This window comes from Bufo bufo, chromosome 6 (genome assembly GCF_905171765.1).
Source record: "Bufo bufo chromosome 6, aBufBuf1.1, whole genome shotgun sequence".
Taxonomy (NCBI): domain Eukaryota; kingdom Metazoa; phylum Chordata; class Amphibia; order Anura; family Bufonidae; genus Bufo; species Bufo bufo.
The window spans coordinates 290,750,544-290,764,720 of NC_053394.1; the positions used below are offsets into that span (position 1 = coordinate 290,750,544).

At 44.1% G+C, this 14,177-nt stretch overlaps 1 protein-coding gene across 9 annotated transcripts in view; it reads right to left on the minus strand.

Annotated features, from left to right (window-relative positions):
- HDAC5 (histone deacetylase 5) overlaps positions 1 to 14,177 on the minus strand; it is an 85,354-nt gene that overhangs the window by 5,329 nt on the left and 65,848 nt on the right. For all 9 annotated transcript variants that reach the window (XM_040438826.1, XM_040438825.1, XM_040438823.1 and 6 more), the window contains 15 exons: positions 13,921 to 14,098; positions 13,568 to 13,758; positions 13,276 to 13,485; positions 7,974 to 8,106; positions 5,791 to 5,924; positions 5,420 to 5,540; positions 5,021 to 5,070; positions 4,789 to 4,896; positions 4,652 to 4,707; positions 4,161 to 4,248; positions 3,962 to 4,081; positions 3,780 to 3,877; positions 3,077 to 3,195; positions 1,152 to 1,285; positions 978 to 1,062 (listed from right to left, as the gene is read on the minus strand). In XM_040438826.1, the coding sequence (XP_040294760.1) occupies positions 978 to 1,062; positions 1,152 to 1,285; positions 3,077 to 3,195; positions 3,780 to 3,877; positions 3,962 to 4,081; positions 4,161 to 4,248; positions 4,652 to 4,707; positions 4,789 to 4,896; positions 5,021 to 5,070; positions 5,420 to 5,540; positions 5,791 to 5,924; positions 7,974 to 8,106; positions 13,276 to 13,485; positions 13,568 to 13,758; positions 13,921 to 14,098 (1,825 nt within the window). The remainder of the gene's footprint in view (positions 1 to 977; positions 1,063 to 1,151; positions 1,286 to 3,076; positions 3,196 to 3,779; positions 3,878 to 3,961; positions 4,082 to 4,160; positions 4,249 to 4,651; positions 4,708 to 4,788; positions 4,897 to 5,020; positions 5,071 to 5,419; positions 5,541 to 5,790; positions 5,925 to 7,973; positions 8,107 to 13,275; positions 13,486 to 13,567; positions 13,759 to 13,920; positions 14,099 to 14,177) is intronic.

The window sequence follows — 14,177 nt, forward strand, 5'->3', positions numbered from 1 at the left end:
AGAAAACCCCTTTAAAATGGTTTCCTCATGAAGATAAACCATTTTTATTTTTATTTTTTTAAGTCAGTGAGGCGATCAGCTATTATCACCAAGGAAGTGGCATCTAAGCATACATTTTCCCTGCTGTGGTCACATATATGTCGGCCATCCAATTATGTATAAAAGAAGCTTACACAACTGGTAACACTACAATTGTAACAAGGCATACTATATATGAATGTTATTTATCCTGCATAGTGAATGCCGTAAAAAAATGGACAAAAAAAGTAATAAAAGTCAATCAGTATGTACCCCAAAAATGGTACCAATGAAAGCTACAACATGTCCTGCAAAAAACAAGGCCTTGTGAAGCTGCATCAATGGTTAATAAAAAGCAAAGACAAAACAAAAACTAATTTTCAAAAAGTATTTTGATCATGCAAAAATAGTCAAACATAAAAAATACTATACTAATTTAGTGCTGTCATAATCGTAAGGCCATGCTGAATAAAGTTAACAGGTCTTTTATATTGAACAGAATTTTTTCACAGCCCTTTCAATGGCCGAAAATGGCCGTGTCCTTGAGGATATAATATAGTAATAGGAACAAGTCTGTACGGCAGAATATTCAGAAATGTGCACTAAAATTCTGGGGCCCAGGGTTGTTAATTTAACACGGTCAGCCCTAGCAACTGCAATGGGGACAGCTGCTAAGGAGTTAAATGATCATTAGTATTGCAGGGCAGCATTAAAGCATAGCTGCCTTCCGGCTGACAATTGAATGGACACAACCTCTGTGCCCACACGATTGTATTGACCTACATATTTACGTCAAAATGCAGGAATCGCCTCCCACTTATAAAGTAAATTTATGGACATTTGCATTAATATACCGAACTGTATCTTTTCCTCTCTCCCCATACTTAGTAATGGTGCCTATTAACATATTGTAAAGGTGAAGACCCCCATCTCATCCCTAAAAACAGACAGACACTCACTCTGGATAGTGATGACTCTCTCTAGAGTGGTCACTGCGTTGGCGTTGGGTCTCTGCTGCATGACACTGTTATCAAATGGTGCAGGCTTTGGAGCAAGAACATAAGAGTTAGCATGAGTAAGGCTCCCACCAACACTTCTCATGGACTGTTCCCATCCCACCATCTCGTTCTCACCTCCATGCCCAGAAGTGCAGACACACAAGCCTCAGAGGCATCACAGATGGCAGTTAGGTTGTGTCCTCCTTCTAAAGCCATGACAACCTTACCACTCGCCAGAGACATCAACTGTGTAGTGAGGTGTCCAAAACCTATATGGGGCGTAGACAAAATGGAAGATTTGGCACATTGGAGCATATGGAGTTCAGTGACACTGCTTACTACTGGCCAACAGTACCAGAACCAGTTATCTCATTCTTTTTGGCCTGCAATTAACCTGGTTGATGAAAAATGGTCATCAGTGAAAGACCACCACTATCATCCAGTTCCAAAACAATCTGCACAATTCTACTCACATTACAATAATAATTAGCTGCCTTTGCATTGGTCTTAGGTTGGGTAGAGCGCCTGTGCCATAGCTATACATGGTGTAGAGGTAGTGATTACAACCAAAACCCAGGTCTTGGTGGAACAACCACAAGCAAGCAAGACCAAGTTGAGATGACATATTATGATACTGGCACATTGGTGTAATCCCCCACAATGGAGCTATCTTGTTGTACATAGGAACAATATATTTTTACAGTAGATATAGTTGCCATACACTGGTGGCCTTTAGCTACGGTCACCAATGGGTCTCGAATGTCCAAACGTATGAAAAGATGCCTCTCCGGCAAAAACCATTGGATCATGCTGTCTTGTATATGGTGGTTCAGAATAGAAGGCGGCACTTACCAGCGTCTTCAAATCATTTCAGCATTTATTCATATCCAAGCGGTACAGGGGATGTCCGCCCTCATCCCCTGTAGCGCTTGGACATGAATAAATGCTGAAATGATTTGAAGACGCTGGTTAGTGCCGACTTCTATTCTGAACCACCATATACATGTGTGATGTTTATTTTTGCGAGGAGGCAGAGCACCACATACAGCGAATGGAAACCTTATTGCAGTTGGTGCCGCTCTGTATGTTGATGATTTGAAAGGTGCGTCAGCAGTGCCATCACATAGTGACTGTCTATTTCTGAGATCTCACAGACCATCAATGTCCCTCCATGGTGACCTTTCAACAGCACACGATGAGCCATGTAGACAAAGCTATGTGACACAATATGGGCCTATTAGAAGATATTGCACAGTGAATATACTTACCCCGCTCCCTGTGCCTCTCCTGCTCCCCGCACCGCCGCTGCTGCTTCTCCCCGTGTGCAGAAGAAAACATCTGGTGTCGGGGGGGATTAGCCAATGGCAGGCAGGAACGAGCCTCCCTAGCATCACCCGCAATGCTAGGGAGGCTCCCCCCCCATCTGCCATCAGATGCTCCCCCCGAAACCGGATGTTTTAATCTGCACACGGGGAGAAGCAGCAGCGGTGCGGGGAGCAGGAGAGGCGCAGGGAGCGGGGTAAGTATATTCACTGTGAGGGGCCTGGTATATGGGGGGAGGGCAGTTTATAGTACTGGATAACCCCTTTAAGCTTTCATTCATGCATCCCTACTTCTAAATTAATAGAATTACATAGCTATATCTCCCTCTAGACCGTGAAGAAAATTTGGGGGGGGGGAGACACTGAATACAGTAGGGGTATTTATTAGTGGAATCACTGGGACTGTGTGTAAGGGACTTTTTTCTATGCAGAGGAGGAAGGTGATAATAAGAGCTGACTGCAGTGCACTCCTGGGAGATACAGGTGCTTAACTGTCACATCTGACACGCAATTGCCCACCCACAAAAGGGGATGAGACAAGAGCTTCAGAGAGGTCAGTAAATAAGAGAAAAAGGATGAAAATGACACGGAGAGCAGCATTTTTTGCACTGATATAGTTAAAATAATGGTCTGTATTACTCAAGAAGTTTTTTTTTAATTCATGGGATAATTTCGTATACTCTCTAAATCCTGGGACTTCAACACAGGATTTTACAATTTTTTGACATTGATGCTTACATTTTGCTGTAACAGAGTAGCCGCCAAGTGGGCTTTGGTGACCCTCCACTGCATCAAACCCAGCAGAGACAAGGACAAGGTCTGGATTGAACTCCTGAGCAATAGGCATGACCACCAACCTGAGGGAACAGATGAGACATGTTGACAACTAGTGATAGGCCAATTTACCAAAACAAAAATGGAAGAACAATTATTGATATTCCCTCTCATGGGGTCCTCTCTAGTAGACTGCCCACACACAATGTGGTCCAGCAGCGGAATCTGCATGCTATCACTGCTAATTCCCAGGTCGCACTTTTACATGCTATTTTTTTTTTTTCAATTAGCATGTACCAGCGCGGACTGGCAAGTGCAGACACAGATTGGCAATTAGCAGTGATCCGCCTGCAGATCCTGCTGTCAGACCACATTGTGCACAGACAGCCTTATGGGATTTTTGCTGGTCCTGGAGGAGTGACCCCACTAATATATTTTAGATACCCATACTATGTTTTATTGCAAGTGTGTTTGTAATAAAACACTAACACACAGAAATACTATTCAAAACAAAGAATGTCCTTGATCTAGATAGTGTAACTATCAATGGTCAAGATTGGCGACTTAGCCCACCAATGAATACTTAAATGTGGCCTTCAGAACGAAAGAGTATAAAGGCACCTGACATGGAAGGAAAATAAAAATAAAATCTTGTAAAGGTCAATACCTAAAAGCAGCCAGGTACTCAGCATCCCCCAGAGGTGGCTCCACTCCTCCTGTCCATGCAATGTTCACATTAAATCCAACTCCACTGCCGGCACCCACCTGTGAAATACAGAAACATGATATGCATACACATTTGGTGCCATGAATCATTGTCTGAATGTTCTCCAAGTCAACGTAACTCACCTCTTCTGGAGAGCCGCTGCCAGGGAAAAAGTTCCCGTCATCGTAACGGTGGAGAGACACATACAGGACATTGGGGTCACTGTAAAAGGCTTGTTGGGTTCCATTGCCATGGTGAATATCCTATGAAGGGGATACAATAGAGTTTAATCAGAGTCGCCATTTAATGGCTGGTTATAACGATATAATTTTGGTATCTCACCCAGTCAACTATAAGGATACGACCGATGTTCATCTTTTGACGGAGAAGTTTGGCAGCAATGGCTACAGAGTTGAAAAAACAGAAACCCCTAAATCACAAAAAGAGGGGGAAGGGTCAGTGAGCCATATTAAGGGACTTGCCCTCAGAAAACTGTCTATGGTCATCTTGTGGCTGGTCTTCCCACATTTCCATTAAGGATTCTCATAATTTATCAAAAATGAAGATTAGGCATGGCACCTGTTCTAAGGCCAAATACTAAAACAATGGGGTTATTTGCGCCGCAATCTGCGACTTTTCCCTGCTCACGCCAGGTCTAAAAAAAAGGACCGGCATGCCCATCCTATTCATCATTTTCTATCGGCGCCTCTACATAACTTCGACGGATCCATCGTCAGCGCAGGGGCTTATTAAGACCAGCGTCTAAAACACCTGTTTTAATAAATAACCCCCAATGTTGCTAGCTGGACCTAAGCATGACCCTACTTACTTACATGGCAACGGACTCTTCTGCATGGTGTCCAGGTGGACGGATTACTGCAAATCCATTCTATCAGAACACAAAGAATGAAGTTTAGTGGTCTTATAGATGTTTTAATCTCACATCTACTCACACTATAATATGACTTACCTTCAGTTCTCCAGATGCTACTTTAAATGTCATCTCAAGCAAAGATCCTACAGCTGTTCTGACTGCAGCAGGAGAATGGAGCTCATTCCATACTGTGTCACTATCCACCTGTTTAAGAGATAATGAATTAAATGGTGAACACTATAGTAGGGTCCACAAAGGAGGGGTGGTTACCTACTATAGTAAATATGTAACTACAAAATGGAGAAAAATGAGTATGGTGAGAACTTACCCCGATGCCACCACAGGGGAGCACTGCATACATCTTCTGGGAGAGTGGCCCTATTAGATGATTGGAAAAGAAAGTTGGAGAGACGGAGGTTAAAAACAGAAGAAAAAAAAAAGAAGTTTGACCCACTATTCTATTCAGGACTATACCAATGGTTATGGATATTTTTAAGAAGACAGAGACACTTATCGTGCTCTGGTGTATTATCCATCTAAGTCTCTAATTTCCACAATAAAGACTTATGAGCCCTTTTTATGTATCACAACACCCACCCCCCAACCCCATGGGTTGTTTATTTTATTTTTATTTTTTGCCCTCCCCAAAATTTTACATTTGAACCCAGTTCTAAATTTTACTACTCCATCTGACTTCCCAGCAGGTCCTTTATCTTCAGCCCCTCACCCAGTAGGTTCTTGCTCTCCAGTTTGTGGCGGCTTTGCGGGCTGGTCCCATACAGGAGGGTGTGGTGCTCTGTATGTACAGTTTGAATCTCGTCCAGCGTGGCCTTCCTGCCCCGCACGCGCTGTGAGAGGGACATCATGTCACACTTAGTGTATTTCACCTCAATGAGTGCCCCTGAGATATGCCTTCAGATGCTCAGTGACACCCATATTTACACACCTCTTGTGCAGACAAACAACCAATGTTTCATCATATCCACTCTCTGAGCTATATAAATCAGTCTCTCTGTGACCCACCCCACTGTGTGATTATAATGTCCTGCCCAGCCATTCATTTATGATGCTCACAACTTTAACTGCCATATAAATCACCTGGCATTTGCTGAGTAGACCAGTCTCCTGTAGACGGGACCAGATACTCTGTATTCTCCCAGCATGTTCTGGGTGGTTATTGGTATCCCCACACGTACACTGGTGTTTGAGCATCAGAGTGTCGTAGACTAAACCTGTGGTTTAGGCGGGGAAAAAAATGAAGTCACTTTCAAATATGCTATACAGTGGTCCCTCATTCGGGACTTCTATCAATTAACTTAGCAAAGAGCAGCTACAAAGTCTTTTTCTCACTCTGGAGAACCCAGTACACATATATATTTTATATATATATTACATGGACAGGCACGGTGTAGTACTTCATTTCTCTTCTGGAGGCAACGCAGGGAGACTGATCACGTTACAGATTACTGAATGCTGGCGGTCTAAGCAGTGGGGCAAAGTATGATCAGCTTGTTTTCCAGGGGTACATTTAATGAACTCTAAAAGGGGTATGTCCCACAAAAAATATTGTACACTTTCCAAAATAGCCCCTGGATCTGAACACTTTTGTAATTGCATGTAATTAATAATTTAGTATAGCCACTGAGTTATTCAATCAAATCTGTATGTATTGCACCACATCTGTAACAATGCTGAGGTGGACGCACATGCTCAGTTCCATCCTTCAAGTGCCACCAGCAGGATCTTCTTTTAGAAGCTGTGACAGTTATGGGGAGAGAACTGCTACCTATGAATGGACACATCCCCTGAGCTGTCAGACTTAAATAAATCTGGCAGAACAATCAGAGCAATGAATGTGCAGAGCTCTGGATCCAAGTGAGGTACAGCAATGCATCTAGTTTGCTAGAAAGTGATTGTAATGTACAATATGATGTCTGATTTTCATTCTTTACTGTGGTGGTGTGAACAGTGAAATGTGTGAGAAAGTTTCGGAAAGGGTGTATCTCATCCAGGTTCATCAACTGGATGAGGTAAGTAAGATCCAGGGCGTTTTCCTGTCTACCTGAGCTGAGCGCAGGTGAGGCCTGCGGTAATCAGGGAGACATAAAACCAACCCTTTGTGTATCAGTCTGGGGGAAAGAAAGGCTTAGGAGGCCTGAGATTGAGAGGGGAGCCTGTGAGGCTCCGTGTGGTCTCATCCAAGGAGGGTTGAGGGGCCACAAGGCTTGGAAAGCCTAAGGTTTGGGGGACTCAGCGACGCCTGCTGAGAGAGGGTCGCATGGCCAGAGTCAGGAGGACTTCTGGGCCACAATCCCCCACAGGTGCTCCTTTTGTCACAGCCTGACGGCTGCTGGACGATTGGCTGAGGAGGCCGGACCTGATACTGTGTCTGAACAGTCCTTTATAGGTAAGTCAGTTAAATGTATTATGTATTAGGTAGTGCCTAGATGGGCAGGAGTTATTTTGGTTGCTATATTGTGCTAAAGTGCTAGAAAATAAAGCATCGTTTGGACTTCAATCCAGTTGTCTGCGAGAAAATCTGTGATTGAGACCACCTGAGAGAGAGCGGTCCCTTACATTACATTAACCATGGGAAAACCCCTTTAAGTGTCTTACACAGAATTTTATATAGAGTAGCAGTTTGTAAGAGTCACGCAATACAACCACTGCCATACAAGAGTGGAAAATCTTTTCAATGAGTGGCAGTGGAGAAACATAATTATGAAGTGATCCTATTCTTATATCTTTGCTGCATGTGGCTGAATAGATCTGTTACCAACTTTACATTACAGGATATCTCATTGATGTATATTTACTGAAACAAAACATGGGGGATCCATCAAAATACTGTAAGTGATTAGGTGGGAAAAGTGCAAAATTGCATCAATGCTCACAGCAATGAAGCTGAATAATTAGCCAGGAATTCAACTATTCATTAAAATTAGTCATGTCCTACTGTATCAATGGGCTACTTTCTTCTCCATGGCTTTATGAAGTCATCAGTTTCTGGTAAATAGTTAGATTGCTCTAGGAAGCAGCGATACAAGCCACAAAAAGGATATGAAGGCTTAGGCTATATTTCCTCTGGTCACCCTTTTGTGCAAAAAGGAATGATTGTTAAAGGTGTTGTTGCATCTATGCAACCATTTTTCTAACTGGCTAAGTGATCATCAATGTGATCCCCGTGATAGGGGTGATCACCGGGTGAAGCTGTTGGTGGCAGTGGCCACCAGTGGAGAAATGTAGTATTACATGGTGCTTATTCAAATGGATTGGCATACCTGTGGTGCTGAGAACTCTGCGTCGTGGCTCGGAGCTGAGGGCGGTGAGAGGAGCTGCAGGAGAGGACTGTGTGCGACTTAAAGCTGAATGAGGAAGAGAACCCTGATACAGAGAAGGGGAGTCTGGGAACATCTGTAGGAGAGACAACAACACAACCTACGTTTAGTGAAGAAATAAGGGCTGGTACTTAAATGGCTGATAATGTAGGACAATACCAGAAAACTTTCTAGAAACAAATATTTGGTGGTAGAACATAAATTTCCAATATGCAGCAGACTTCCTGTCCTGCCATCTGATAGAAGACTGCAGCAATCAGTCTCCGCCTTGTCTGAAAATGCAGAATAGTCAATCTCCACCAAATAATGGAAACTCAGTTTTGGCTGGAAATGCTTCATCAAATTCCTCTTCCCCAACTCTACCTGCTCTGAATCTTCTACTGACGATTACCTGCTTTCAAGGTTGAGAATTGTCTCAACAGGTGCACTAATGGTCTCAAGTTGAACGTAAACTTCTCTAGTCCAATGGGACACTCTAGTCTCCAGCACTCCGGCATCTGTGAAACTACAAACTACAACTCCCAGTATGCTCCATTCTCTTCTAGTGTATTTCTGAGAACATTTAAGCGAGTGTGCATACTGAAAGTTGTAGTCTCTCAACAGCTGGAGGGCAAACATTTGCTGACCCCCGCCATAGTCTAATACACAATGTCACACAGTGATGCATTCATCATACTAGGCCTGCAACACAGATGGGTACAGCTTTTCAGTGGTCATTGTAGATTGTGCACAACAGCTGCATATAATCTCCAGGGAACAGTAGAAAAAAATGAATCTCACAAAAGATGAAACACACGGCTGTCAAGTTCTAGCACGCGTGCTCTGTATGACATAAAGCAATACCCTGATTGACCAGCAGAGGTCCTTCTGAACTGCAGTTAGGTTAATAGCGTAAAGAGTGGTGGCCCCTGGGGGGGAGCCGGGAGGTAAGTACAAACATAATTTTACCGACTAATAAACCAGATATTAAAAACGGTATCCTATTTTAATGCAATTAGTACAATATTCATTTGAGTGTGTGGTGCATACAAGATAAATTCATAAGATTTAGGTAGCATCGAGTCTCCAATGTAGATACACCATATCCACCTCGAAAAATGTATAAAACGTGACCGTTCTAGCCTGGATCTATCAATGATATTGCACTCCAACCATGACCTAAAAATGTAGATATGACTGCAAGTAATCCTAATTTCCCACTTTATGTTACAGGGTCAAGGAGGCTGAGATACGGGGAGTTGTTTCACACAATCCCCACACTGGAGAGCTGTGGCCAGCAGTGATTTTCTTTCGAAGACTAAAAGTGGCCATGCATACTAGATAACTACTGGTCCAAAGTGGTTCAGCTCATAGTGATCACCCCAATTCCCAAACTGCCATGCAAGCTCGGCTAGGACAAACATGCATGTTGAACTAATGGAGGATCAGATGAAAATGACAGGGTCATTAATCAGTGTTTTACTCCTAAATCTTAGAATGCCACTACTTGTACTACTTAGGAAAACAAAATCAGTGTCAGCTACTAGCCCCCCAGCAGGAGAACCCTGCCAAACAATTCCCCATATCTCTGCTTCCTAAACCCCATGGACCACAAGGTTTCCAATGTGAGGGCCCTGCCCAAAAGTTCCTCATATCTCAGGTACCTGACCACTGGTGGATGAAATCACTATTGGCAAAAAGCTCTGCCAGGACCCTGCAAAACCTAGCCCCAGCTTCCTGAATCCTGCGGACTACAACCTGTCGACCCCGTTGAGCTCTTAGCGATAATTGTGAGAATCAGGAACTCAAGTACCTAGCCGGCGACCGCACAGGCCCTTCTGAATTCAACTGCTGTGGCCTGCATCTCACCTCCTAAGCCCCCTGCTCCATATCTTAAAGGGTTCCTGTCACCTGAAAAATGGGTATTAAAATGGCTGACATTAGCGATGTGCTAATGTCAGCTGAACATAACTATATTAGTGCCATCTCACTGCCTGCCGCCGTTATTGAGAAAAACGAACTTTTATAATATGCTAACTAGCCTCTAGGAGCAGGGGGGCGGCGTTGCACCTGCTCCTAGAGGCTCCGTTTGCCCACCTCTTTTCACGCCCTTCTTCTCTTGATTGAGAGGGCCAGGGCAGCGCTGCTCTCCTCCTGCCGGCGGTGTCTGCAGTGTAAATCTCGCGCCGTTCAGTATTCGGTGCAGGCGCAGTGAGGGAAGGACGCTCGGTGGCTGCTGATTTCCTCACTGCGTATGCGCCGAATACTGAACGGCACGAGATTTACACTGCAGACACGGCCGGCGGGAGGAGAGCAGCGCTGCCCTGGCCCTGTCAATCAAGAGAAGGGCGTGAAAAGAGGTGGGCAAACGGAGCCTCTAGGAGCAGGTGCAACGCCCCCCCCCCCCCCCCCCCCCCTCTTCTCCTTATATTATACAAGTTCGTTTTTCTCAATAACGGCTTCAGGCAGTGAGATGGCGCTAATATAGCTATGTTCAGCTGACATTAGCACATCGCTACTGTCAGCCAGCTGAATACCCATTTTTCAGGTGACAGAAACCCTTTAATCAGAAACAACTGAAGAAGGAGTAGGACAGAAAATGGCAGCTAATGATGGCCACCAGAGAGGGACAGCTTTTTGGGCAGAATAATGTGCTGCACTATGGTATTGAGTTCTGCTGGGACGGTATTTTGCACTATGGTATTGCTGACCCCACCTGCTTGTGTCATCCCACCTTCTGTCAATTTGGACTTGCCTACAGCATGGGGCCACTTTAAGTTCCCAGTCTGCCCCTGCAGGCACCTGAACGTTCAGGTTTGGGGGAAGCTAGGGTTTTATGGATATGTGAGATGTGGAATAAACCCAGTGCAGCAGAGCTCAGCCTGTCTGTCTGCATGGTATGGTCACAGAAGTGATGCACATCAGCATCTGACTGAATAATACCCATCTCTCCTCTGCAGCATTTTTCATTCATAAAAAATCCTGCATCGTCTCCATCCTCGGACTAATAAATCCCTTTCCTTCTCGGTACCTGCAGCCCCCATTGCCTTTCACAGCAGGTCAAGGGGGAGGGGGATGTTAGAACAGTCTGAGTCACAGGAAAGGGGGGGGGGGGGTAGGTGAGTCATTAATGAATGAGTCATACTCCGCGCTCCTCATCAATGAACTGTGCGCTCTTACATCAAAACACACATTTGGCAGAGGATTTCAAAAGCAGAAATAAACAGATCCGTTTTAATTTTGCACATCAGGATGCATCCGTTCCGATGCAGTTGCGTGAAATCAAAACGGAACAAACCACATCCGGCACTAAATATAGTGAAAGTCAATGGGTGACGGATCCGTTTGTTTAGCTCCTAAAAAAAAAAAACGGATCCGTCACCATTGATTTGCATTGTTTTTACTGGATCCGGTTTGTTCAGTTTTGATAACTGGACACAAAACCGCAGCTTGCGGCAGTTTTGTGTCCGGTCACAAAACGGAATGCTGACGGATTGGAAGGCATCCTGAATGGATCTCTTTCCAATCAGAATGCATGAGGGCTAAACAAAACCATTTTTTTCCGGTTTTTAAATCCTCTGCTGGATCTCAACGCCAAAAAACAACAAAGCAAGTGTGAAGTATGGAAGGAAACTGAAGTAACCAGAGGAAACACCACTCAAACACAGGGAGAATATACTAACTCCATGCTGATAATGTCCTTGATCAGACTCAAACCTAGGACCCCAGCGCTGCAAGACACCAGTGCAAACCTCTAAACTTGCAGGACAATACCTACTGACATTCAGGATTCAGATCTTTGAGTTCTCCTCCACACCCACCTGGATCAATGCAGTTTACAATGAAACGTATGAAAAAATATTGCATGAAATGCAGAAAAGTTTCAATATTTCACTAGGAAGAGAAAAATGGGTTGGCACTCCACTTGGGTATTGCAATGTGGTGCTCAGTGATGGGGGCGAAACCCACTTTTAGTCAGAATCAGTCAAATCACAGCACTCGAAAGAAAGATTTTTTTTTAAATGAAGAAATAATTTATTCCATCCTCTGAACGCCACCCTGCACTATGGTCTCTTCTAACTACATCGTCCGTGAACAAGGTCTGGGATGGACCAAAATGTTGGCCGCAATTGACATATGTGCACCCTAAGGATGGAATAAATTATTTCTTCATTTAAAAAAAAATCTTTCTTTTGAGTGCCGTGATTTGGTCTAATATTTCACTAGGCACATTCAATAAAATAACTTTTTAGTGTGTCTAGTGCACATGATTAACTTAGGTCGATAAAGAGGAGCAATGGGTCCCAGTAAAAGAGGTGTCTGTGTCCCCATGACAGCACTTCTTGGTGCACAGAGCCTCATAGCAACCAAACAGAATCTAAACTATCCATATGTATATATAAACTATACAAGCCTAGCCTAGGGCCATAACATGAAACCATCTGGTGCCAAAGACGTAAAACTGCCAGCTCTGCATTATACGTGGCAAAGTGCCTCAGTGACAAGTGTGGCTCAGACCCCCAGTCCACAACTACAACTATCTCAAAAGAGAACATCATTTAAAGTTTTTTATTTTCAAGGTTGGTGAGCTCTGATGCCTTTTCCCTCAATACCTGAACATCTGTCATTGGAGCACAGTTAGGATACCCTTATACGCATAAAATAGTTGACTAAAATAGTTGACTATTAAAACGGGGTTTATCCCATCTCAAGATTTGTGGCATATCTCTAGGATATGCCAGGAATGTCAGATAGGTGCAGGTCTCATTTCTGGGACCCACTACTATCTCCAGAACAGTCACCAGTCATTTGAACAACACAGCATGGCTGGTTACTGCAGCACTGCTACTATTCACTGACACTTTCCAGGTCCCCCAATGGTCTTTTCACTAATTGGCTGAGCAGTCACATTTCTGTATGTGCCCAGGAACTATAGACAGGTGGGAGACCTAGAAAGCATCAGAATAAGAACAGTAGGGCATCAGTGAGGTATGACATTTCATTTAAGCCACATTGAATATTTTTTATCAAATTTTTACTGGCTGGACAACCCCTAAAACCTTTTACCTGTTTCTTCAGTGGCTCTGCCGATGTTAGTGTCTCTTAAAGAATTTTACAGTGATTTCTAGTGGCAGTGTTCCACTGGAGTCTCCAGATAATGTACATTTTTTGTCCAGGACAAGAAATGCACTTAAGTCTTATTTACAGACATGTGAAAAGAACACATGTTGTCCCACATCGGAAAACATTTAAAACATATTCCTACCTTTTTAAATGCATTTTCTGAACCATTGGTCCGTCCCTCACTATCATCATCCTCATCCTCCACTCCTTCTTCCTCTTCTTGTGTCTCTTCACTCTCTGTTCCTCCATCCAGGGTGAAGATGGCCCGACACCTCTCACCACTATCTTGTTCTGTCAATTCCTCCTCTGTTTCTTCAGGATGGGTCGGTGGCTGGCGTATTCCTTCCACGGTCTAGCAGATAACAAGACGTTCATCAATAGGTCACTTAACCAGGATTGGAACTGAAGGCCAACCCCCTAACAGCCCTACTTACTTTGCTGAGCTGTTGTTGGTCAAGATAGTGCTGGTGTTGAAGGACCAGTTGTTGGAGAGCTTGGGGGCTTTGTGGGAGAGGGGAGGACTGTGTGCGGCTCAAGGGACGATGTCGTGGGCCCTTTGTAACTGTTCGAAGGGAAGTGGACACACGTTCTCCCCCCACCAGGGGTGACTGGCCATGGAGTGGAACTAAATCAGAAGCAAGAAGCATGAAGAAACCTTAACAGACACAAGTTTGAAACACAAGAAAGACTAACAAACCAGATAAGTAGTAGGAAAATGGTGAAAAAAAGTAGGAAAAAAAAGTCAAGATAAGCTCAACAAGAAAAATAAGAAGGCTAGGCTAGTAACCTGTTATAAGGGCACTCTGTTGCCTGGCTTGCTCCAATAACAGTACATGCTGCAGGAGAGAAGGAGCCCCCAGAGTTATCTCCCCTCCATCCAGTGTGGAGAGCGAGCTGGTGTTGAGGAAAGGTCCACCAGGTCGTAGACTTTGGCGCTCTGCTCCCTCCTGAGGGGTGAACTGGCCCTAAAAAATTAATACAACCATTTCATCCTCCATTACAATTTATCCCTCCCTTTACATCTCTTAGGATTTCTCAAGGTCA